Source organism: Somniosus microcephalus, chromosome 34 (genome assembly GCF_052327205.1).
Source record: "Somniosus microcephalus isolate GS21.2 chromosome 34, FLI_Smic_1.0, whole genome shotgun sequence".
NCBI lineage: Eukaryota > Metazoa > Chordata > Chondrichthyes > Squaliformes > Somniosidae > Somniosus > Somniosus microcephalus.
The window spans coordinates 8990975-9017509 of NC_141020.1; the positions used below are offsets into that span (position 1 = coordinate 8990975).

A 26535-nucleotide genomic window follows, 5' to 3' on the forward strand; every position below is an offset into this window, starting at 1 on the left:
TTCTGGACTCAACATCGAGTTCAACAATTTCAGGCCATAACCTCGGCCCCTATTTTTTCAGGCGGTAGCTGTTGATGATTCTGCCCTCCCCATTTGCAACATTTAATCGCTCCTGCCGTCCATCCTAACACAGACCGTCCCTTTTGTTCTTTCCACCCCCTTTCCCTGCCTCTGCCCCTGCTTAAAACCGGTTACATCCCTAACTTTTTCCAGTTCTGACAAAGGGTCACAGAACTGAAACCTTAACTCTGTTTCTCTCTCCACCGATGCTGCCTGACCTGCTGAGTGTTTCCAGCATTTTCTGTTGTTATACTGTATCACGATTGAATGGCCTGGCTCTAATTTTAAAAATATACGCCCTCGTTCTGGACTCGCCCAAATAGTTTCTCTCTCGGTATCTGATCAAATCCTTTAATCATCTTAAACACCTCACAATCAGATCAGCCTTTAATCTTCTATAAATCAAGGGACTACAAGCCTAGTCTATGTAACCGGTCCTCATAATATAACCCTTTTAGCCACGGTAGCCCACTTGCACTTTGAGTATGTCTCTTCAGAATAATAAAAGGTTTACAGCCCAAATATCACTGCTCTCAGATGCTAAATTGATGGCCATTACATTAAAAACCGGCAGTGCAGCTTTGCTTCAAGTAGTACGAATTTCAGGTGTCAGCGCGCTCTTCGGAGTCAGAAGGTCATAGGTTAGAGTCCCACTCCAGAGACTTGAGCACAAAATCTAGACTGACACTCCCAGTGCAGCAGCAACAACTATTTATATAGCACCTTTAACATAGTAAAACATCCCAAGGCGCTTCACAGGACTATTATAAGACAAAAAAATTGACACTGAGCCACATAAGGAGAAATTAGGGCAGGTGACCAAAAGCTTGGTCAAAGAGGTCGGTTTTAAGGTGCGTCTTAAAAGGAGAGGTAGAGAAGCAGAGGGGTTTAGGCAGGGAATTCCAGAGCTTAGGGCCCAGGCAACAGAAGGCACGGCCACCAATGGTGGAGCGATTATAATCAGGGATGCTCAAGAGGGCAGAATTAGAGGAGTGCTGCACGGTCAGAGGTGCCGTCTTTCGGATGAGACGTTAAACTTCATTGGCTGTAAAGCGCTTTGGGACGTCCTGAAAGGCGCTGTATAAATGCAAGTCCTTTCTTTCGATTTCTAGTGCATTTGACAAATTTCAGGTGAGAAAGCGGGCCTATGAAGGGTAACGATTGCAGAACTGGTTACGAGCAACTCCCTCACCTTTTCCCCAGATGATCAGATTTCCGCTGGAGTCACCAGTGATTACATCCCCGTTCTCAGAGAAAGTCAAACATAGAACGTATTTGGGTTTTTCTTGTTTCTGAAAAACATTTAAAAAAAATAAAAAATTAAAGTCATCCAGCACAGAAGGAGGCCACTCGGCCCATCGTGTCTGTGCCGGCTCTTTGAAAGAGCTCTCCAATTAGCCCCACTCCCCCTGCCCTTTACACAGCCCTGCAATTTTCCCCTTCTAGTATTTATCCAATTCCCTTTGAAAGGTGCTATTGAAACCGCTTCCACCTTCCTTTCAGGCAGCGCATTCCAGATCGCGGAAACTTTAACACTACACAGTGTGGTTAAAACTAGGACAGCCATGGACATGGCAACTGAGGACAATCAATCATGGAATGTGACCTCAGCACCAGCCAGCCCCTGTGCGAGAAATTAATTACTTATCCAAGAAAATATTAACTTATAAACTCTAAGCTTTCCAACTCCCTGGGAGGGAAGGCTCAGCGACATTAACTGAGCAGGGAGGCATCTGTACACGTACCTCACATCCCCCCGGACCCCTCGGCGTGCATCTCTCGTCCCTTTCATAGAGTTATACAGCACAGAAAGAGGCCCTTCGGCCCATCGTGTCCGCACCGGCCATCAAGCCCTGTCTATTCTAATCCCATTTTCCAGCACTTGGTCCGTAGCCTTGTATGCTATGGCGTTTCAAGTGCTCATCTAAATGCTTCTTGAATGTTGTGAGGGTTCCTGCCTCTACCACCCTTTCAGGCAGTGAGTTCCAGATTCCAACCACCCTCTGGGTGAAAAAGTTTCTCCTCAAATCCCCTCTAAACCTCCTGTCCCTTACCTTGAAACTATGCCCCCTGGTTATTGACCCCTCTACTAAGGGGAAAAGTTCCTTTCTATCTACACCCCTCATAATTTTGTACACCTCAATCAGGTCCCCCCCTCAGCCTTCTCTGCTCTAAGGAAAACAACCCCAGCCTGTCCAGTCTCTCTTCATAGCTGAAGCGCTCCAGCCCAGGTAACATCCTGGGGAATCTCCTCTGCACCCTCTCCAATGCTTCAATTTCCTTCTCTTCCGTTCCTGTATGATGTATTATCTTGGCTTAAGGCAAGAGGGCATAATGGCTCGTACACAATCGATCATCCTTTGGGATCATAGGGAGGTACACAGGTTATGCTTTATTCAAGAACATCCTTACATGAGGTTACACTTCAGGCTCTTCCCCCTCCCACACCTTTTACTTGTGTAAACTGCTTGATATCAGCTTCCGTGAGCCCCCAAATTCCTGAAGGGGAGGAGCTCAGCCCAAGTGTGGCAGAGCAGAGCCACCCCCCCACCCCCTGCCCTATGCCCAAGTCAGAGACCATATCCCAAATCCCAGAGATGGGGGCCATTTACGTGAGCGGGCAGGCACGTTGCACCTGCAAGAGCTTCAGTGGAACCCGTCCCGATCCATTTGACAAAATCTGTGAAGAGCGTAACAGAGGCTCTTCCATCATTTCCCTCCCCCCCCTCAGCCCTCCTCTCTCCCCCTGCCAACCCAATCTGGAAAAGCAATGCATTTCACCTCATAAATGCCCTGCTTCTTGGAGAGAGTGTTGCCTTCCATTGTCCAGAAGCAAAGATGGGATTTGCCACACGTGATGAGGAGATTGGCTTCAGTTGGGTGGAAACTTGCTGCCAGCACAGACTCGTTGGAACACTGCAAAAAAAAGGGGAGACAAACAGCGGTTAGAGAGGCACCCCGACACAAGGACTGAGTCACAGAGAAACTCACTTAATGCCCTCTCCTCACCTTGTGCCCACTGTATCGTGACTAACCGAGAATCTGTGTCTGCACCCGAAACCAAAATACTGGTCACTACACTTTAGGAAGGATGTGAAGGCCCTTGAGAGGGTGCAGAGGAGATTTACCAGAATGGTTCCAGGGATGGGGGGGATCTTTGCTACAAGGACAGGTTGGAGAAGCTGGACTTGTTTTCATTAGAGCAAAGGAGGTTGAGGGGTGATTTGATAGAGGTGTACAAGATTATGATGGGTTTGGATAGGCTAGACGGGGAAAGGCAGTTCCCACTAGTTGATGGTACAAGGACTAGGGGTTACAAATTTGAGGTTTTGGGCAAGAGATACAGGGGGGGGATGTGAGGAAAAACTTTAGGCAGCGAGTGGAGAGGACCTGGAACTCGCTGCCGACGGAAGTGGCGGAAGCGGAGACACTCAATGTTTTCAAGGGGAGACTGGATAGGCACTTGAGGGAAATGAACTTGCGGGGCTACGGGGACAGAGCGGGGGAATGGGACTGACTGGATTGCTCTACAGAGAGCCGGCATGGATTCGAAAGGCCGAATGACCTCCTATGCCGTTATGACTATGACTGTAACCAGTTTGCACCACATGCTTGTGTACACTGGCACATGTCATTCACGAGAGAAGTTAGCAAGCACTTCTTCGTGCAAAGGGTGGTAGAAGCGTGGAACTTGCTCCCACAATAATTTAAAATTGGAGATCAATAGATTTTTGCTAGCCAAGGGTATTAAGGTAGGTGGATGGAATTGGGATACAGATCAGCCACTATCTCATTGAATGGCGGAACAGACTCGAGGGGCTTAATGCTCCTGCACGTGCCACAGAGGAGATGTATTGCTTTAAAACCAGACAGACAGTCACAGCATGTTTGCGTTACTGAGGAAACTCATGGGCAACCATGGTTCCCTGGAACTTGCTCCTCCACTACCTGTGGGAGCAGAGTAGGAATTTCCCACTTTTTCCTGAAATTGGCCTTTTTTTTGGCCTCCCCAGGAGTTAGCAATAAATAAGAAACTGGAGTCGGCCAATCAGCCCCTTGAGCCTGCTCCGCCATTCAATAAGATCATGGCTGATCCAATCTTGGCCTGAACACACTTTCCCGCTCTCTCCCCACACCCCTCGACTCCCTTGTAGTTAAATGTCTGTCAATCTCAGCCTTGAATATATTCAGTGACTCCGCCTCCACAGCTCTCTGGGGCAGAGAATTCCACAGATTCACGACCCTCAGAAGAAATTCCTCCTCATCTCCGTCTTAAATGGGCGACTCCTTATTCTGAAACTACGCCCCCAAGTTCTAGATTCCCCCACGAGGGGAAACATCCTCTCTGCATCCACCCGGTCAAGCCCCCTCAGAATCTTATATGTTTCAATAAGATCACCTCTCATTCTTCTAAACTCCAATGAGTATAGGCCCAACCTGCTCAACTTTGTCATATGTTAACCCCTTCATCCCAGAAATCAACCTCGTGAACCTTCTCTGCACTGCCTCCAATGCAAGTATATCCTTCCTTAAATATGGAGACCAAAACTGTACGCAGTACTCCAGGTGCGGTCTCACCAGCACCCTGTAAAGTTGCATCAAAACTTCCCTGCTTTTATACTCCACCCCCCTTGCAATAAAGGCTAACATTCCATTAGCCTTCCTAATTACTTGCTGTACCCACATGCTAACTTTGTGTTTCATGTACTAGGACCCCCAGATCCCTTTGTACCGCAGCATTTTGTAGTCTTGCTCCATTTAAATAATGATTTGCTTTTTCATTCTTCCTTCCAAAGTGGATAACCTCACATTTTCCCACATTATACTCCATCTGCCAAATTTTTGCCCACTCACTTAACCTATCTATATCCCTTTGCAGACTCTTATCAAAAATTGGGGGCGGTGGTGAATGAAGTTGTACCATCTAATGGAAAGAATCAGAATCACACAGCACAGGAGGAGGAGGAGGAGGAGGCCATTCGGCCCATTGTGCCTGCTCTGGCTCTTTGAAAGAGCGATCCCACTAATCCCACTGTCCTGCTCGTCTCCCATAGTCCAGCAATTATTTCCCCTTCAAGCATTTATCCAATTCCCTTTTGAAAGTTACACTTGAATCGGTGTCCACTGCCCTGTCAGGCAGCGCATGCTACAACAGAGTGGGTATTGAAGGGCCTGACCTTTGCTCACTATTTCCGTATGTTGGTAACTCCCTCAGCTCCCTCTATTTGCGTTCAGTAGGTTTTGCTGCTGGGCAAACCGTGACTAATCATTTGATTATTCTGCACTCTAGTATTCTCATGTATGCGGTTGACTGAAGTTGGTTGCCATAACAAGGTTTTCTTAGGCGATCAAGTGGAACGTCACAAGCCAACCAAAAGAATTGATCACTTGTGGCACTGTTTCTCGGTGTCACCGTAGATGCAGAGTGCTTTCCTGTTTACCATTGTAAAAATCCCAAACTAGAGGTTAAAATGCGGAGTCCGAATGCATCGGTGCTATTTACTCACTTAGTTGAGTCAACAAAGCCAATGTATAGTAGGCATAAAACTAGACAATATTGGAAACTTTGGGGTAAAAATTGGGTAGCGCCCACTGCTACCTTCGCTAATTTTAGCGTCCCTGCGGCTGATTTTCCCAGGTAGCGCCCCGAGGGGGAGAAGGAGCGCTACTGGAAGCACCCCGCGTCCCTCTTGGGGCGCTGCGGCACGTTGTGCCGCGGTACTGCAGGCCTTCCTCCCCTTATTAAAGGGGAGAGGCCTGGCACAGCGCGTCCCGGTGCCCAGCTGGGACACCAGGGATCGGGAGTGCTGGCAAACAAGCCCGGTACTCAAGAGGAGTGCCGGGCTCACGGAGAGCAGCCGGTAGCTCGCCAGGGGGGGCTTCACAGGGGCTGGGGACAGCAATGGAGGCAGGTGGCCAGCAACAAAAATGGCTGCCCGCCACCTACCCTTTAACTAACGCCGCCTCGGCTGCAGGTAGGCCCCCCTGACCCCGGTGGACATAGCGTCCGGTGGTAAGTTGGGTGGTAAGTCGGGGGGGGGGGGGGGCGCCACCCAATATTACAGCCGGGGTGTGGCGATGACGACAACAGTTCGTGCCGCCGCTAACTTCCCGCTGAATTTCACGGGAGGTGTTAACGGCGCCGCGCGCAGGCACTAGTTGATTTGCAAATCAACCGAATTTAGCCCCCCTATTCTCAGTTTTATCTACCCAACACAAATCAGAAAACAAGCTATTACTAATATGCGTTAAAAAACCCTTCCGTGTCAGCCGTGGCTCAGTGGGCAGCACTCTCGCCGGAGTGAGAAGGTCGTGGGTTCACGTTCCAATCCAGAGATTGGAGTACAAAAATCCAGGCGGACACTCCCAGTGCAGTACTGAGGGAGCACTGCACTGTCGGAGGTGCCGTCTTTCAGATGAGATGTTAAAACGAGGCCCCCGTCTGCTCTCTCAGGTGGACGTAAAAGATCCTGTGGCACTATTTCGAAGAAGAGCAGGGGGAGTTCTCCCCCGGTGTCCTGGGGCCAATATTTATCCCTCAATCAACATCACTAAAAGAACTGAATATCTGGTCATTATCTCAATGATTTGCGTGGGAGCTTGCTGTGTTTCTTACATTACAACAATGACTACATTTCAAAAGTACTCTCCTGGCTGTGAAGCACTTTGGGATGTGCAGAGGTTGGGAAAAGTACTGTAGAAATACAAGTCTTTCTTTGCGAGCCAGCATGTTGGTATTTTCTCTTTGCTGGAAACCACGGCAACACAAAGTTGTGTCTGAATATTCTCCAATTCCTTGACGAGATTTGCTTTGCCTGACCAACCACTGCACTTCAATTGCTGTAAAGCGCTTTATACATGCACTTTTTTTTTTTTATAAACTACTTTCAACAAAACCCAGCTTCGAGAGAAATAAAATAGTTCACTAGAAGATCTGACCATTCAGCTGCACAATTCAAGGTGGGAAACACTGGTCCCTGCCACCCAAAGGAGCAGCTGTGCCTTTGGGCGACAGAACACCATGTAACCGGGCGGAGAGGCTTCAGTTCTACCCCGTGCCCACAATACTTAAAGAAAAGAAAGACTTGTAATTATACAGCGCCTTTCACGACCACCGGACGCCCCAAGACGCTTTACAGCCAACAAAGTACTTTTTGAAGTGTAGTCACTGTTGTAATGTGGGAAATGCGGCAGCCAATTTGTGCACAGCAAGCTCCCACAAACAGCAACGTGATAATGACCGGATCATCTGTTTTAGTGATGTTGATTGAGGGATAAATAAATCGGTCAAGACACCCAGGAGAAGAGATTATCTCATTGCTGTTTGTGGGAGCTTGCCGTGTACAAATTGGCTGCTGCGTTTCCTACATTACAACAGTGACCACACTTCAAAAGTACTTCATTGGCTGATTTTTTTTAATCGTTTTTATGGGATGTGGGCGTCGCTGGCATTTATTGCCCATCCCTAATTGCCCATGAGAAGGTGGTGGTGAGCTGCCTTCTTGAACTGCTGCAGTCCGTGTGGTGAAGGTGCTCTCACAGCGCTGTTAGGGAGGGAGTTCCAGGATTTTGACCCAGCGACGATGAAGGATCGGCCGATATATTCCCAAGTCAGGACGGTGTGTGACTTGGAGGGGAACATACTTCCACCTGAGAGGGCTGTAAAATGCGTTGGGACATCCGGAGGTCATGAAAGGTGCTGTAGAAATGCAAGTCTTTTTTCTTTGCTGTGCAAAGCACCAAAAAAAAATGGCTGATCGTCATGGGATGTCACACCTCGGCAGATCATTTACTTTTAACAATTATGGAGGAGCATCAGTGGCTGTCCGGGAGATTTTGCTGGAAATGCACAGTAAGTCCGCAGCTTCTGAAAATAGAAAGGATGGGGGCTAATGTTTCAGACAGAGACCCTCATCAGTTTTAAATCAAGAGTCTCTACCTGAAACACAAGTTCTGACAAAAACTCAAAGAACCTACGGTGCACTTAGAGTTCCAACATTCACTGCATTTTTTGTAAAATCATATTGCTGCTTGTGGGAGCTTGCTGTGCGCAAATTGGCTGCCGTGTTTCCTACATTACAATAGTGACTGCTCTTCAAAAAGTACTTCATTGGCTGTAAAGAGCTTTGGGACATCCCGGGGTCGTGAAAGGTGCTATAGAAATGCAAGTCTTTCTTTCTGGGAGGAGCTGCTTTGGGGATTAGCCCGTTCTCCGAGATTAGCTTTTAAAACAAGTCATCGCAGGGTGAAACCGTCCGGCCAAAATGGCATCCTACCTTCACGTCAGCCAGCTTTGCCTCTTTCTGCCAGTCCCATACCGAGAGGATGTGTTCATTGGAATCATCCACTGCACACAGGTGAGCTCCTCCATTCTGTTAAATGAAACAAAATGCCATCAGTTAGTGTACGAGGCTCACCAAATTCAACAAAGAGGAGAGAGCGCGCAAGAAAGAAAGAGTAGTCAGCCAAAAATCAAACAAAAGTGCCTCCTTTTTAGATGGCCTCAACTAAAAGAATGACCATACAAATACAAAGGAAACTTATAAACTGCAATAAAATGATATTATTTTAAGTGTAACACTGCAGTCCCTACGGTGCCCATCGGTCGCGGAAGGCCTCAAGCCTACCGGCAGACACGGCATGCTCCCTCGCCAGGGCCGCGGATGGGAGGCAGAACGACCCACCCACCCCACCGACCTGCAGATGGCCACCATGACCAGGTCCTGGAGCAGACCCACCAGCAGGCTCTCTGACTTGCCCGCTCCTCCGTCCACCACCAGGCATCCAAAGATCAGGAGCATGGGGCTGAAGTGAAGCCAGAAGTTGAGGAGCAGTGTTTTTCCCCACCCACCCCACTTTTGTGACATACACCAGGGACTTGAGCGCATAAAGCTAGGCTGACACTGCCAGTGCGGTACCGACGGAGCGCTGCACTGTCGGAGGTGCCGTCTGAGAGATGAGATGTTAAACCGAGGCCCCGTCTGCTCTCTCAGGTGGACATAAAAGATCCCACGGCACTATTTTGAAGAACAGGGGAGTTCTCCCCGGTGTCCTGGGGCCAATATTTATCCCTCAACCAACATAACAAAAACAGATGATCTGGTCATTATCACATTGCTGTTTGTGGGAGCTTGCTGTGTGCAAATTGGTTGCCGCGTTTTCCACATTACAACAGTGACTACACTTCAAAAAGTACTTCATTGGCTGTAAAGCGCTTTGGGACGTCCGGTGGTCGTGAAAGGCGCTATAGAAATGCAAGTCTTTCTTTATTACAAAGTGGCTTCTGTTCTGATTTCAGTTGGTGTGCGTGTAACTTTTAGTCCTAGTCCACAGGAGTTATACACAAAGGCGCCAGTGAGGAACACGGGAATAAATCCTCTGTACGCACCACATGGATTCAAAAAAAACAGAATGAAAAGCAGACTTACAAACTTGGAGAAGGACACACAAGAAATGGCTCGATCGAAGACCCCCAATCCAATCACGTGCAGGGTGTTCAGGCTCACAGAGTCCCACACACGAACGTGAGGCGGAAGTTGCTATCGGAGGAAAGGGAAGGGGAAAAAGCTCTTTAAACTGGTCACGTTACATAGGAGGAAGATTCCCTCTGCCTGCTCTTTGTAGTGAAATTCTAAATGTGTTGTTGCGCTAGTATTATTGATTCCACTCTTATTGATGAGCAGAGAAAATCTTTCCCCAGGGACAGAAGTTATGGCCTAGATTTTCAGTGTGCCGTGAGGCGGGCTTTTAGGCGGGCAGGGGGCAAAAATCCCGAATTTGGGGGGTCCCGACACCATCCCGCCCAAAACCCGCCTCCACGCAAGTTTCAGAGGAGGTGGGTACCCACCCCGCACTGGGACCCGAGGCGGGAAGTGATTAGTGCCAATTAACTGTCTGTTAACAGGTATTTAACAGGCAGTTTTTAGCCTAATCCCTATTTTGAGGGGTGTCGTGTGGGATTCCCGACGGCTCCAAACCACGCCAGGTTAGAGCAGGCGGGCCGCCGGGTTGAAGGACTTGGAGGGGTCGCGATGTCGGTGTTCAGGTGAGTGATGGGTGCATGAGTGCAAAGGTAAGTGTGTTTAGTGTGTAAAGAAGTTTAAATTACCTGTACTTACCTTAACAGCCTTTCTTCCTGTAGGCGTCGGGAGTCCATCACTCAGCCGGCACTGAAAGCTGAATGGCCGCGATCTGTCAAAAGTGACAGCCTTCAACTTTTAGTGCCGGTGAGAGTTCTAACGGAGTCTGTGTAGAAGGACTCAGGTTAGAAGTCAGACTGTCAGTGTTTGACAGCTTCAAACAGCTGTGAAACACTGATATTTCATATTTCAGTCTGTGACGTCACCTGTTGCCGGGTGGCCCTTAATTGACCTGCTGAGCCCGCTGGGCAGGCTCAACAAGGTCAATCAAGGGAAAATCACGTGGATTGGCCGGACGTCAATGTAGGCGGGACTAAACGTTGTAGTCCCGCCTCCTTCCCGACAGCTTAATGAAAATCGACCCCTATCAGTCTGCAATGAGTACTTTTCCAAAAATAGAATTGACAGTGACAACCAGAACAGAAGAACAATTCAGACATCTGTGGGAGTTGCTGATGTGGCCAGAAAGTGATCCCCTATACACTTCTGTAATTCAGAGATCATCTATTCAGTGTTTCTTCGGCAGCACCTCCCAAACTCACGACCTCTACCACCTAGAAGGACAAGGGCAGCAGGTGCATGGGAAAACCACCACCTCCAAGTTCCCCTCCAAGTCACACACCATCCTGACTTGGAAATAGATCAGCCATTCCTTCATCGTTGCTGGGTCAAAATCCTGAAACTCCCTCCCCAACAGCACTGTGGGAGTACCTTCACCACACAGACTGCAGCGGTTCAAGGCGGCGGCTCACCACCACCTTCTCAAGGGCGATTAGGAATGGGCAATAAATGCTGGCTTTGCCTGCAATGCCCACATCTCGTGAATGAATAACAAAAATTAGTAAATTAACAGGCCCTCTTCCCCCTTTCCTCTCCCCCCCGCACCCCTTCCCCAGTTTTCTTTCGGGCATTACAGAATGGTTGGAATAAGCAACATGGCAGCAGTTCAATGGCTTGTACTGCTGATTACCAAGGTTACAGGATTGTGGCTCGAGTTCTGCACATGCCGACATCAGGAGCTGGCTCGTGCCATTATGGAACGGGGGGGAATATACAGGAGCGAAAGAGTCACAGCACTGGCAGTCTACTTGCCCACCAGTTTTAAAGAGAAAATAGTGCCTTCTGTGGCAATGGTCGGGAACTTTGAAACCACACAGGGACAGATAGTGTAAAAATATGGCAGAAAAAAGCTTAAGGGGGAAAAATGGAGTCACGCTCCCTTTGGGGCGCTAACAGGAGGCGCAAAGCAACCGAATTTTTAGGCCGTAGTCTCCTAAAGGCTCAGCAGTGAGTAGCTGAGCCACGCAGACCAAGTGGATTCCAGGTTCAATCTGTGGTCTATGTCGTCACCTGATTTATACATTTGGCGACAGGGGTACTACAATTGGGCCCAGTGACCCTGGATAGGGAAAGGAACACAGCCAGAGTTCCCACTCGATCGCTGGCCAGGGACCTCTGTTGAAACGCTGGTGCGTTAATGTCTGGCGAGGACTGGCCTGGGCACCCTTCATGGGTCGAATAGCCCGTCAAATCTCACCGTCTATGGCAACTCTCAGGTGACATGGTAGGGCATCCAGCACCCATGGAACCATAAACTGGTGAAAAAGAGGATAGATGGTCAGGGGTGGGGGGAACTTCTGAAATTGGTCCCCTTTTTAAAATAAAGGCCGTGTTGAGTGATTATCTGGTCATTATCACATTGTTGTTTGTGGGAGCTTGCTGTGCGCAAATTGGTTGCCACGTTTCCCACATTACAACAGTGACCACACATCAAAAAGTACCTCATTGGCGCTTTGGGACAGTCAGTGGTTGGGATGTGAAAGGCGCTATATGAATGAAAGTCTTTTTTTTTAATTTCAAAACAAAACAAGCAGATTATTCAATTAAATAATCCGAGTATCAAAAGGCAATCAGTGACCAACAAAAACAGGCTGGTGGTTGGGTTTCAAAAAGGTAGAAGGTGTTAGTCGACAACATCTTAACCATCCCAAGCTTCCCATCTTAACCAGCGAGATAAATTGAAGCCCAATAGGTTTGCCAGATTCACAAACTCGACAACCAGGGACACGGACTTGAGCTCGGGAGAGGGAAGGTGAACAATTCAGATTTAGCTCCTTTACACAAAAGGATTGCGACTACAATCTATGGAACAGGCTACCCGCAGAGGTCTAAATAGTTCAACAAATTCAAGAAACCACCGAGTAAGATATTCTGCAGAGGCAGTGATTGAGGTGTACGAGAGAGAGAGAGAGAGAGAATAGTTTTGACATTGTGAATTTTGGGACCAGTGACACAGACCGTAACAATCGCTTCCGGTCTGTGCATTCCTACGATATCAAAACTTTACTTTTCCCAATTACTCGGACTCCAGTTTATTTGCAAAAAAAGTACTGTACAGAGCGAAAATAGGCCATTTGGCCCATCAGGCCTGTTCCTTCCACAGGCTGGGTACATAAGAAATAAGAGCAGGAGTAGGCCATTTGGCCCCTTGAGTCTGCTCCGCTGATGGCTGATCTTGTAGCTCAACTCCACCTTCCCGCGCTATCCCCATATCCCCTAGTATCCAAAATTCTATTGACCTCTGACTTGAATATACTCAACAACTGAGCCTCCACAGCCCTCTGAGGTACAGAATTTCAAAGATTCACCACCCTCTGAGTGAAGAAATTTCTCCTCATCTCAGTCCTAAATGGCCGACCCCTTATTCTGAGACTGTGACCCCTGGTTCTAGACTCCCCAGCCAGGGGAAACATCCTCCCTGCATCTACCCTGTCAAGCCCTGAAAGAATTTTGTATGTTTCAATGAGATCACCTCTCATTCTTCTAAACTCTAAAGGAATATAGGCCTAGTCTACTCCATCTCTCCTCATAGGACAATCCCCTCATCCCAGTAATCAGTCTAGTAAACATCCATAGAATCTCAGAATGGCTACAGCACAGAAGGAGGCCATTCGGCCCATCGAGCCCGTGCCAGCTCTCTGCAGGAGCACTTCAGTTAGTCCCACTTCCCCTGCCCATTGCACTCCCTCCAAGGCAATCTATCACATCTATTTATTCTCGTCAGCCAACGTGCGGAATAAATAATGCCCGATCCCCAAAAAGCTAAGTCAAGCCAAAGTGCAGAACATTTATCCATCCTCACAGCGGCACTTTTCAATCCTTGTCTGCTGCCCCTCCAGACAAACCCTCCATCGCATCGCCCACACCCCAGGAACAGAGGACCAATCGGCCCAGTGGATGAGCCGAGCCTGTAACTGCCCTCGTCATCTTGAACTCCAATCCCGGATTCCTTTTTTGAAGGAACTAATCAATCAACGCAGCGTCAACGGTTTGCTGCTCGAGAATTTCCACCTTTCCTTCTGCCTTACACAATCCACCAACCAAGCGACTATCCCCAGCCACCTGCTCCCATGTTTCTGCTGCTCTTGGACAGGATACCAAGAGACACTGCGGCTTGTTCTGTCCCCTCCCTTACCACAGCAGCTAGAGACAGAGAATAGGCCCTTTGTCTGGGGCATGACATATGGGAGAAAATGGAAAAAAAGGCAAATTTACCTTCTGCATTTGACTAATTAAAACTAAAATTTGAATATATATCATACCTTTCCATCTTTTGTGGTTCCTGCCACCTGCCCTGTTGCCATGGTGACTCTGTCGGGATGTACTGCAAGGCTGAGTAAGAGATTAGGAAAAGACAGATGAGTCACCATGTTGGCCTTTTGTTCCTCTTCAAAAATAGCACTAGGACCAAAATAAGGCTCGGAGGCGGGAGAGAGGGCACTGTCATAACAACCAAGAGGCCCCACCAGTTACACAACATTCTATTCTATGGAACATTCATGTGTTTCACCACATTTTATTTCCTTTCCCTTTTTTGGTGTCCTTACATGACAATGTTTGGCTATCCATAGGAGACGGGGGGGGGGGGGGGTGGAAGAGAGAGAGAGAGAGAGAGAGAGAGACAAGAGAGAGAGAGGAGAGAGAGAGAGAGAGAGGAGGAGAGAGAGAGGAGGAGAGAGAGAGAGAGAAAAGGAGGGGGGGGAGAAAGAGAGAGAGAGAGAGAGACAAGAGAGAGAGGAGAGAGAGAGAGAGACAAGAGAGGAGAGAGAGAGAGAGAGAGAGAGAGAGAGGAGGAGGAGAGAGAGAGAGAGAGAAGATGAGAGAGAGAGAGAGAGAGGGAGGGAGGAGAGAGAGAGAGGGAGAGAGAGAGAGAGAGAGAGAGAGAAAAGGAGGGGGGGAGAAAGAGAGAGAGAGAGGAGAGAGAGAGAGAGAGAGAGGAGGAGGAGAGAGAGAGAGAGAGAGGGAGGGGGGGAGAAAGAGAAAGAGAGAGAGAGAGAGAGAGAGAGAGAGAGAGAGAGAAAAAAAGTCACCAACCAGGGAAATGTAAGTGGTTTGTTGCAGCTTCACATTGCTGAAGGAATCCTGGGAATGTCCTCACTGGGAGCTCAGGTTTGCTCCTGGAGCAGCCAGATTTTGCTCAGACAGTAATGGGCGCACAAAGTGGTCACTGAGTTGAAGTGAGTACGGGATCAGCACAGTCAACGCATGGTGTCCACATGCTGCGAGGCTGAACCGGTCGAGCAGGAACAGCAGAGAAACACAGAACGAGCAAGGAGCGAGGGACGCCAGTGCCGCAAGACCTGGCCTGTGACACTCTGGCCCTGGCTACTATTACCATATTTACCCCAACAAATCTCCTGGAGTTCAACAAATTCTCTGGAATAATGTTGCTGCAAATGACTGACTAGCAACCACTGGCTACCCAACTTTCCCCATGCAAATGAAAAACTTGTACACCTGCCATCTTCTTTCCTTGACCCGCTCAATTACTTCCAGACTAGATGTCCTTCGGTCAGTAGTTGACACGCCTCACTTTGAAGAGTCATCTTGCTGATGCTCAGAGTGTCCCACCGGCCCGGCACCATCACTAAATCTTTAGACATTTCTAATACATGAAAGCTTGGTAAACTATAACAGCGGTGTGTTGGGAGCAGGAGTAGGCCAGAGTATCTGGAGCTTGACGCAAAGTTTTAGTGGGTTACCAAATGGGATCAAATCACCGGCCCGGCTGCCATTGAAGAAAGGGGGGGAGACCGCACCGAGCCCTGCTCTAGAGAAAGGGGGGAGACCGCACCGAGCCCTGCTCTAGAGAAAGGGGGGAGACCGCACCGAGCCCTGCTCTAGAGAAAGGGGGGAGACCGCACCGAGCCCTGCTCTAGAGAAAGGGGGGAGACCGCACCGAGCCCTGCTCTAGAGAAAGGGGGGAGACCGCACCGAGCCTTGCTCTAGAGAAAGGGGGGAGACCAGCGAGCCCTGCTCTAGAGAAAGGGGGGAGACCAGCGAGCCCTGCTCTAGAGAAAGGGGGGAGACCGCACCGAGCCTTGCTCTAGAGAAAGGGGGGAGACCAGCGAGCCCTGCTCTAGAGAAAGGGGGGAGACCAGCGAGCCCTGCTCTAGAGAAAGGGGGGAGACCAGCGAGCCCTGCTCTAGAGAAAGGGGGGAGACCACACCGAGCCCTGCTCTAGAGAAAGGGGGGAGACCACACCGAGCCCTGCTCTAGAGAAAGGGGGGAGACCGCACCGAGCCCTGCTCTAGAGAAAGGGGGGAGACCTCACCGAGCCCTGCTCTAGAGAAAGGGGGGAGGCTGCACCGAGCCCTGCTCTAGAGAAAGGGGGGAGACCGCACCGAGCCCTGCTCTAGAGAAAGGGGGGAGACCTCACCGAGCCCTGCTCTAGAGAAAGGGGGGAGACCGCACCGAGCCCTGCTCTAGAGAAAGGGGGGAGACCTCACCGAGCCCTGCTCTAGAGAAAGGGGGGAGGCTGCACCGAGCCCTGCTCTAGAGAAAGGGGGGAGACCGCACCGAGCCCTGCTCTAGAGAAAGGGGGGAGACCTCACCGAGCCCTGCTCTAGAGAAAGGGGGGAGGCTGCACCGAGCCCTGCTCTAGAGAAAGGGGGGAGACCGCACCGAGCCCTGCTCTAGAGAAAGGGGGGAGACCTCACCGAGCCCTGCTCTAGAGAAAGGGGGGAGGCTGCACCGAGCCCTGCTCTAGAGAAAGGGGGGAGACCGCACCGAGCCCTGCTCTAGAGAAAGGGGGGGGGGGAGACCAGCGAGCCCTGCTCTAGAGAAAGGGGGGAGACCGCACCGAGCCCTGCTCTAGAGAAAGGGGGGAGACCAGCGAGCCCTGCTCTAGAGAAAGGGGGGAGACCAGCGAGCCCTGCTCTAGAGAAAGGGGGGAGACCAGCGAGCCCTGCTCTAGAGAAAGGGGGGAGGCTGCACCTAGCCCTGCTGTCAATAAGAGGTGTGTTAACCATTCTACGGTAGAGGAAGGTGCACTACTAAATCAAGCACTAATCTAGAGAATGAGGTGTCACTACACGGAGCTCTGATCTAGAGACTGACGTGTTACTCACCATTTCACATCGTCGTTGTGTCCGAGGTAGTGACGCTGTAGCTGCTCCTCAACGTTATACAACACAACGACCGATGCGATGAAGTAAACAATCTCACCTGTCGGCAGGAGATAAAGGTTGGAGCGGCAATCACGCCCACGATAACCATACCTGGAGGGATTGGTTAAGGCCATATATATACACACACACACACACACACACGAGGACTGTAAGCCAAACGGTGCACAGCACAATGTGCACTAGAATCTGCAATCAATATGTGGTCAAACTCAATTAAACCTGTGACATTTAATTTTTAAAAACTGCTTAAACGTAAAGAACAAAAGCATGACCTGCAAATGGGGATTTCGATGATCATTCTGTTCAAGCGACTGTAAGGGAAGTTTCTTTTCCTCCTCTCCCGCAGGTGCGGACTCATGCTGGGAATGCATGGACACTGGCCAAACCTTAGTGTACGAGCTTAGACACTAAGTGACGGCGAACGACAGGGGCATCAAGACCAAGTCTGATCCGGTCGTCCCAGGAGAGACCAGAAGTGTGCATGCTTTTTCTAACCTCACTGGCCCAAGGCAAACTGGAGCACCCCATCACACACCTGCCGAGATCAGCGATCTCAACGCAGACGAGGGACTGAACAGTGGGGCTTCTAATGTGAAGGGCTTAGTACATTAGGTGCTTACATAGGATTACATAGAATATACAGCGCAGAAACAGGCCATTCGGCCCAACCAGTCCATGCTGCCATTTATGCACCACTCGAGCCTCCTCCGGTCTTTCCTCATCTAAATCTATCAGCGTAACCCTTCTCATACGCTTGTCTAGCCTTCCCTTAAATGCATCTATACTATTTCGCTTCAACCACTCCCTGTGGAAGCGAGTTCCACATTCTCACCACTCTCTGGGTAAAGAAGTTTCTTCTGAATTCCCTATTGGATTTCTTGGTGACTATCTTATATTGATGGCCTCTAGTTTTGCTCTTCCCCACAAGTGGAAACATTCTCTCTGTATCCACTCTATCAAAACCTTTCATAATTTTAAAGACCTCTATTCGGTCAACCCCTCAGCCTTCTTTCTTCAAGAGAAAAGAGACCCAGCCTGTTCATCCTTTCCTGATATGTACACCCTCGCATTTTGGTGCCGTGTTTGCCAATTGAGTTAGCTGGGAACCCAGGATAGTGGGGGTTTCCTGTGCCACATTATCCGAGAGTTTCTCCTAATCCATCTCTTCTTGACTTCCCAGGCAAAGAACCTCCTGGTGCCGAGGAGGTGGCCAGCAATCAGCTGTCCAAGAATATCGCTCGAGGCAGCTACCGGGAGGCCTAGATGAAATCATCTGGGGGGACATCTCGCTTCCCTAGGGTAGCACCTGGCCTCCAGGAGCCTTCCCACAGCACCTAGCGAGAGTGGTACTCACTATCTTAGGAAGAGGATTAGATCGGAGGATGCTCAGCATAAAGCGCGAAGCATTATTGGAGGGGGGGGGGGGAAAAAGGTATTTATACTTAAAAATCCTCAGATAGGAGGACTCCAATCCTGCTCTTAGAAGTTCAGTCACTTCCCCCAGTCTGTATTAGAGTAATGATCAGTACCGTCCTCATATGCAGGTCATGCTTTACTATTGAATCTGTTTCAGGCAGTGCATTCCAGATCACAACTCACTGCATAATGTGCTCATCCCAATCTTCTCTCTATGCTATGGGTTAACATTTAGCATTAAAATGGAGAGCAATTTGGTACAAGTCCACGAGGTACCCATTGCAAACTAGATCATTTTTAATTAGATTATTTTTAAGTCAGTGCATTGTTGTGCTGGAGGTGGTATCCAGGTCTCGTAAGAGACTCTATTCTGGAGGCGAGCAGCAAAGACCCCTTACACACCGAGCCAGAATCGTTAATTGCAGAATATCTTGGACCCGTTCACATATTGCTGCCAAGTTCAGGAACTCGCCAGAATGGGGGTGGGGGGGGGGGCACAAATTAAAATCAGTAACCAACCACTCCGTGCAGTGCTACAGTTGGTCCTGAAACATACCGCAAAGGTCACAAAAAGATTGCCTGTTGTGGATGTGCTAGTGCGGAGGATACACCCATTCCATCTTCAGCTTGTGCGCCGGCAACTCGACAGCGGCGTGCAACTTGTACGACCCAGTCAATGTCTGCGGCATGTGCAGAGTGATGGGGCGGCCACGCAGGAACATCTTCACATAGCCTTCCTCTGCAAGGCATGGAACAAAAACATTACAAGCGGGTGAGACGCAGTGACCAGCCGTCCAGTCCCGCAAACCCGCTCGATCCTGCTCTGTGCTTGGTCACCCGTGCTGTTTTGGTCACTACTCCTAACTTTTCCCCACTCGCTGAAGCAATTTGGGGAAAGTTTTAATGTTAAACTGGCTATAGAAATGCAAGTTAGTGCTGCTGCTGTTAGAAGAATATACCAAGTCTTGTAATTATCCTACATTAGGGGATGTGGAGATCAGAGCTTAACAGACAGAAACCATTGGAGATACACATTGATTAAAGAAAGGACAGGCGGAGTCCTTCAGGTGATGGGTGTCCCTCATCGATCGGACAGCAGCAGTGATGATGGTGGCTCCTCAGACTACACCAGGAAGCGCAGTGAACCGATTGGGGCGAGCGAGAATCACAAGGAACATAAGACAAGCAAGACAGAAATTCTAGGCGCCATTGTGTGGGTTTGTTTGCTGCTCATTTCCTCCAGTTTACTGAAGGTTGATGACTGACAGACTCGAGGACATTTATGATGGATTTTAGCCACTAGCGATCAGATGCAGCAGAAACGATTGTCAAATGATTTGCCAGTGTTTTACCGAAGGTGTGAAATTGGGGCAAATCAATCAAAAAGGAGCAGTGCTGCCAAATCTGCCTGATCGTCCACTGGAGAGCTTTTCAGGTTAGTAGTAGCACAGGCCAAGTTGGTTATAGTCGCAAAGGATGTCATTGATCACTTCGACCAGAGTGGCCTCAGTGCCATTAACATGGCAGAAACCATATTAAAGAGAGCGCGCGCTGAACAGGGAGTTGATTAAGATCCTTGAGCGTACCATTCTCAGAGAGAAAAAGGAGGTTAGAGATGGGATAGTAGCCAGAGAGAGAGAGAGAGGACACAGGGTTAACAGTGGACATTTTAAAAGGAGGAGGCCGATGGTGTAATGACAATAACTTGCCTTTAACGTAGCAAAAATGTCCCAAGGCGCTTCATGAGCGTTATCAGACAAAGCGCGACAAAAATCTGACACCGTGCCACATAAGGAGTTATTAGGATAGGTGGCCAGAGCTTAGGGTCTTGGCAACTGAAGGCACGGCCGCCAATGGTGGAGCGATTAAAATCGGGGGATGCTCAAGAGGCCAAAATTGGAGGAGCGCAGAGATCTCTGGGGAGGGTTGTAGGGGCTGGAGGAGGTTACCTAGATAGGGAGGGGGGGAGGGGGGGGCAAGGCCATGGAGGGATTTAAAAACCAAAGGATGAGAATTTTAAAATCGGGGCGTTTATGGTAGTTTTGAAGGGGAGGAGAACTGTGATTGTGCAAAGCGAACAGTTACAGGTTTCAGCAAGTTGAAATGCTCTTGTATGACCTGTTGAATTTCCTACATTACAACACTTCAAAAGCACTTCATTGGCTATAAAGCACTTTGGGACGCCCGGAGGCTGTGAAAGGCGCTATAGAAATGCAAGAATTCTTTCCGAATTTCAGTATTTCATGGTCCTCGAGCCATTTCGGGAAAATCATGCAAACAGAAGACTAGATGCTCAGATAATGAACCAGTACTGTGTCTGTTTGCATTAAACGGTCCAATTTATATGCACCGTCCACCAGGGACCTGGATGGGAATTGCCTCAAGCAATTTCCACGATTGATCCAGGTCGCAGCGGGATTTTATTGACCGTATCTGCTGCAGCCAGCACTCCTGTCAAAGCCAATACTGTCAGCTTGGTGAGCAGCCAGAGTGATCAGTGAAGTGAAAGCATGGCGGGGCTTTAAGCGGACATTGCATGTAGCGAGCACCCCAACAAGGCTCGTGCAGTATAAATCTAATAATCACACCTCAAAATCATTTTCCACAAATGGTCTCAAGCAGAGTGCACCCTAGAAAGTTTGGAAGCAATTCAGTTTGGGCGGCAAGGGTTAATAAAATTCTGGCTTATGCAAGCCCTTCCGTAGAGTCATCCACCAAATATCAACCATCACTGCAGCAGGAGGCCGCCACGAGGGGATTTAATAAGAGGTTTTTAAAAATAAGAGCTTTGATAGGTTGGTAAGAAGCCATTGGTAAGAAGCCATTTCCTCTGGTTGGTGAATTAATGATGCAGGATTGATTTAAAATGGTCACTAAAAGAACGAGAGGGGTTAGGAGAAAGTTCTTTATGCGGAAGGTTGTTGGAGCAAGGAATGCTTTGCCAGAGGGAGGGACAGAGGCCTTCTTGTCTTAACATTTGTCCATTCCACTTAGTAATTGACTTCCTATTGACGCGAGATCCATTAGTTAAAAGCTCATCCAATGTAATATTCATGAACTGTTCCTAAGTAGCCTTCTGCTTAGTGACGGACTTGTAATTCCTCAGAATGGTACAGCACGCAAGGAGGCCATTCGGCCCAACAGGTCTGTGCCGGATCTGAAAGAGCTGTCCAATTAGTCCCACTTCCCCAATAGCCCTGCAAATTTTTCCCCTTCCAAGTCCCACAACCGGAGCGAAGTGTTCGGCGAGTCGGGCGGAGGCAGCGCAGCGCGGCGAGCAGCAGCAGCCACGACGACCCGCTGGAGCACGTCAGCCGGCAGCTCCTCGGCGGGAAGGCATTCCGACTGGGAGGAGGGGAGCCGAGCATGGCTGCCAGAGGCCGGACCGTGAGCGGGAGAAGCAGGCCCCGGGCTGTCAGACCGTGGAGCCGGCGACGGTGAGGAGGAGGCCGCGGCGACCGGAGCATTCACATCCCGACAATGTGTTCGGCGAGTCGGGCGGAGGCAACGCAGCGCAACGAGCAGCAGCAGCAGCAGCCACGACGACCCGCTGCAGCACGTCGGCCGGCAGCTCCATGGCGGGAAGCTCGCAGTCCGACTGGGAGTAGGGGAGCTGGGCATGGCGGCCAGAGGTCGGATCGTGAGCGGGAGAAGCAGGCCACCACACGTGGAGCCGGCAACAGTGAGGAGCAGGCCGCGGTGACGAGGAGGATGGAGCGGCTGAGGGACATCGTGCTCCCACTGCCACGGGAAGCCATTGAATTGACTTTCTGAACACGGCGCTGTAAGAATAGCTGACGTGTCCCGACGGGGAGTAAGCATTCCATTGTACTTGTACTAGTACTGGTTACATATGGCAAATAAAATTGAATTGAATTTTGAAAGTTACAATTGAATCTGCTTCCACCACCCTTTCGGGTAGTGCATGACAACTCGCTGCTCATGGTCTTGAATATACTCAACGACTGAGCACAGAGATCGATAGATTTCTGGATATTAAAAGGGAACCAAGGGATATGGGGAAGGTGGAGTTAAGGTCGAAAGATTAGCCATGGTCTTACTGAATGACGGAGCAGGTATCGAGGGGCTGAATGGCTTCTCCTGCTCCTGGTTCTTATGTTTTGTGTTGAGCACCACTATTCCTTCAGGCGGTTGCTGTATTCGGAGATCTGCGATTAGATACATCTTAATAGCCCTAACTTGGCATTCTAACCTGTACCCATCTCTGTTGCAGATTTTACTTTCAGCACTCTGCTTCCATGCACTCACAAGGAGGCAACTGAAGATACAAAAGTCTCACTCACCCGCACTGAAGATGAAGTCCTTCTGTTTACTATAAAAAAGGAAATAGAAAACAATTAAGAGATGCCCAGGCAAAAATGCATCTTATTTCAAAAAAGAGTGCAGTCAATTCCTTTGAGGTGAATCATTTCAGCAGGAATCCTGAAGGATTTGCAAGAATATTTTGGTTGTACAACAACTTCTTGTCTATAATATTAAAAGTCTTGCATAGGCACACGCTTCCATCAAGCTAGGTTTACCTCTGGCCATGCTCTGCAGTCGCAGCTATTGCGATCACGCTTTTGTCATGATCAAACTTTTCTATTTATTTTCCTTGCCTTGGGAGTCCTCCAAAGTTGGTCTCCAAGATCGGAGGCAAAGCAACTCGCTCAACAAGACCTCCCAGTTGGTGCTTCAAGGATAGGCGGCACGGTTCTCCAGAGCACACCCATTTTTGGTGCTACAGAAACAAAAAAGACCGACACTGGACCTCTCTTCCTGCTGCCACCTCGCTTCACAAAGGCTAATGGTCCCCCTCCCCTACTGCTACCTCTGCAAACCCCCAACAGCCTGACCAGACCTCTGTGTGTTCTTTGAGGCATTAGCCGTGGCTCTGTGGTAGCACTCACCGCCGAATTAGAAGGTTATGTATGGGCTCAAGTTCAACTTCAGAGACTTGAGCACAGAATCTAGGCCGACACTCCCGGCGCAGTACTGAAGGAGCGCTGCACTGTTGGAAGTGCCATTTTTCCAGATCAGACGATAAACAGAGGACCCGTCTGCCATCTCAGGTGGATGTAAAACACTATTTTGAAGAAGAGCAGGGGAGTTCTCCCCGGTGTCCTGGGCCAATATTTATCCCTCCACCAATAGCACTAAGACAAAATCACCTGGTGACTGTCTCATGGCTGTTTGTGGGAGCTTGCTGTGCACAAATTGGCTGCTGCGTTTCCTACATTACAACAGTGACTACACTTAAAGTACTTCATTGGCTGTAAAGCACTTTAGGACGTCCGGAGGTTGTGAAAGGTGCTATATAAATGCAAGTTCTTTCTTATGGACCCCCTCCCCATTGCTACCTCTGCGACTCCCCCCAGCCCCAACAACCTGGAGTTCAGAAGCAAAGTTGAGTTCTTGAGCACTTTGAAAATCAGTACAGAAGTCACTCAGCTTACTTGTAGTCAAACAATTGGGCCTCAAAAAAAGGAGGATTTCACTGGGTCTCACTTCTTCCTTCACCAAAAAACTCCTTTGACTCTCTATACGCCAGCAGCTAGTAACTAGCTGCCCCACCACATCATGAGCCATGTGCTGGCAGCAATATTTAAAAGAGTCAGAAAGGAGTTGGCCATTCATTACCATGCAAGTCCAGCCCGATTTGTGCACAGGCACACAAACTGCCCTAGGAGCTGTATTCTGAGCGGGACGGCACAAAGATTGCATCGTCAGCCCTTTGTCACAGGTCGACAAACCATGACTTAAACCACCTGCTAATCAGGACAGATTTCCCTTTCCCTTAGCCACACACACACACACACTGAATCATATTAGCCAGCTAAAGGCGCGTCTTTTAGTCTGACCATGTTGTAGGGAGAATGGGAAACCATTATTTTGGTGGGGGGGTGGGTGGGGGGGGTGGGAGAAAGAGGGGTGGTTCGAACTTGTTTTAAATTGATGAACCTCAGCAATGGGCCAAAGCCAGCTGTTGAACAAGAGTAGAATGCAAGATAAGCTCAAGGAATGGTTTAGGTTATACCAAGCTTGGATTTTAAAAGTTCGGAGATTTTTTTGGAAGAAGGGAAGAACTGAGGGAGATAAACAGCTGCATTTGAGATTTCTGAAAAAGAGTTAGCGTAGGGAATGGCATGATGACTCTCAAGTCTTCAGTGAGGATGATGGCGAGACTCCAGAAAGCTAAAGTACTCTTTCGCCACCCATTAAACATTTACATAGAATGCACAGCAAAGAAACAGGCCATTCAGCCCAACAGGTCTATTCTGGTGGTTATGCTCCACATGAGCCTCTACCCCTTGGGCAATTCGGGAGCCTGTGCACAAATCAGGCCGCACTTGCATGGTAATTCTCTGCCTCAGAGGGCTGTGGATGCTCAGTCAGAGTATATTCAAGACGGAGCGCGATAGAGTTTTAGATACAAAGGGAATCAAGGGATAGGGTGGGAAAGTGGAGTTGACGTAGGTCAGCCATGATCTTATTGAATGGCAGAGCAGGCACGAGGGAAAAACCAATTCCAAATTAAAACCACCTCAGAAAATAAATCTTCCACTAAAACCTCCCCCAGTCATAAAGTCAACATTACAACTCCTGCTCCTGATGTTCTTACGAGTCTCCTCTCACTCCATATCCTTCCGTTCCTTTATCCTCACGTACTTATCTAGCTTCCCCCTTAACAGCATCAAACGTTAGAAACAGGGAAACCCTCTGGGGTCAATAATGTGGCTATGGGACTGTGGCAGCAGGAACCAGTCTCTGAGCACTGCTTGTACCTGTGGGGAGAGGGGCACACCTTGAGCCAGAATGTGGATTCAGCTCCGTCACATAACATCACAGTGCTCCTAAAGCACAGTGGATGAAAGAAAGGGCTACAATACAAATTCCACAGGAGCAGAGAAATGTACTTACAGTACTTGGTGTTTTTTTAAAAAAAAAGGGTTGTTGGAGCACAGAATAGTTTGCCACAGGGAATGGTTGAACTCTGCATTCCAACTCGTGCCTCCCCCACTCCCTTCGCCCCACCCTTGACGGTCGTGTCTTCAGCTGTATAAGCTCCAAGCTCTGGAATTCACTACCCAAACCTGTCCGCCTCTCTCCTCCTCCAAGACACTCCTTAAAACCTACCTCTGTGACCAAGCTTTTGGTCACCTGTCCCAATATTGCCTGAAGTTAATTTTTGTCTGATTACGCTCTGTTGAACCACCTTGGGACGTTTTACTACGGTTAAAAAGGCGCTATACAAATGCAAGTTGCTGAGGCACAGACCATCGATCTTTCAAGGGAAAATTGGATAGATATTTGAAGTGGCAAAAGAAACAGGGATATGGAAAAAAGAGAGCAGAGCAATGGGGTTAGTTCGGAACCGCTCTAGCAAAGAGCTAGCACAGACACAGTAGGCTCATTGGGCGATGGACACGGCTATGGTTTCGTGGGCGGCTCGTTGGAAAAGAGCCCTCCCAGAGTGGTAAACTCTGCCTACACAGTTCTGGGTGACGAACAGTGCTGCACAAATATGCTCGATATGGAAGTAGATACTGAAACAAACAGTCATTACTAATTATCAATGCCGTCAATTTATTTCCCACAATAACACTACCAATCTACCCACAAAATTTTAATTTTTTTTTTTTTTTTTAAAAAGGGAGTCAGCTGCTTGTTGTTTCTTTTTCGCAGTACTTGTTCATAATTAAAGCCTCACCCTGCCTGGAGGCAGTAGCTTTGTACTTCAGTAATTACCATTTCCACAGCCCCACTGGCAGGCAACTCGGTTTTCCAATTAAAGGCCTCAACGTGCATTTAATGTTCACATATTAAAAAGTGGGAAGACTCACTGCGAGTGCAGCTTTCAAAATAGTTTAACAAAACGTTTTTTTTTTTTTTTTTTAAATGTTTGCCGCCCAAGAAAATGCTGTTGAGGCTGGGGGGGGGGGGTGGGTTGGGGGGTCAATTGAAATTTTCAAAACTGGAGATTGATAATAGCCTTGCCTAACAAGAATCTAAGGGTTACGGAACCGAGGCGGGTAGATGGAGTGAAGAGACAGATCAGCCATGATCTAATTGAAGGACACAACAGGCTGGAGGAGCTGAATGGCCTACTGTTCCCAAGTTAGTATCTATATATGAAAGGTTGGATTAAGTACTCATGCCAGAGAACTCGCTGCAGGCACTTTTACAGCCTGCTGGCTCCCATGATGTGGGTCATAGAATCACACAGCACAGGAGGCCATTTGACTCATCGTGCTGGGGTCTCCCGCAGTTGACGACTACAGGCCAAGTAGATAAGGTGGTCAAGGCGGCATACGGGATGCTTGTATTCTATGCCTCGGCTTATAAAGGCAAGAGCAGGGAAGTTATGCTTGAACTGTATAAAACACCAGTTAGGCCGCAGCTAGAGTACTGCGTGCAGTTCTGGTCACCACATTACAGGAAGGATGTGA

At 48.9% G+C, this 26535-nt stretch overlaps 1 protein-coding gene across 4 annotated transcripts in view; it reads right to left on the reverse strand.

Moving 5' to 3' along the window:
- Positions 1–26535, reverse strand: part of LOC147096735 (echinoderm microtubule-associated protein-like 1) — a 109690-nt gene that overhangs the window by 42565 nt on the left and 40590 nt on the right. For all 4 annotated transcript variants that reach the window (XM_085973345.1, XM_085973343.1, XM_085973347.1 and 1 more), the window contains 8 exons: positions 22390–22418; positions 18695–18824; positions 16610–16759; positions 13802–13871; positions 9489–9599; positions 8337–8432; positions 2842–2976; positions 1253–1352 (listed from right to left, as the gene is read on the reverse strand). In XM_085973345.1, coding sequence (XP_085829471.1) covers positions 1253–1352; positions 2842–2976; positions 8337–8432; positions 9489–9599; positions 13802–13871; positions 16610–16759; positions 18695–18824; positions 22390–22418 — 821 coding nt within the window. The remainder of the gene's footprint in view (positions 1–1252; positions 1353–2841; positions 2977–8336; positions 8433–9488; positions 9600–13801; positions 13872–16609; positions 16760–18694; positions 18825–22389; positions 22419–26535) is intronic.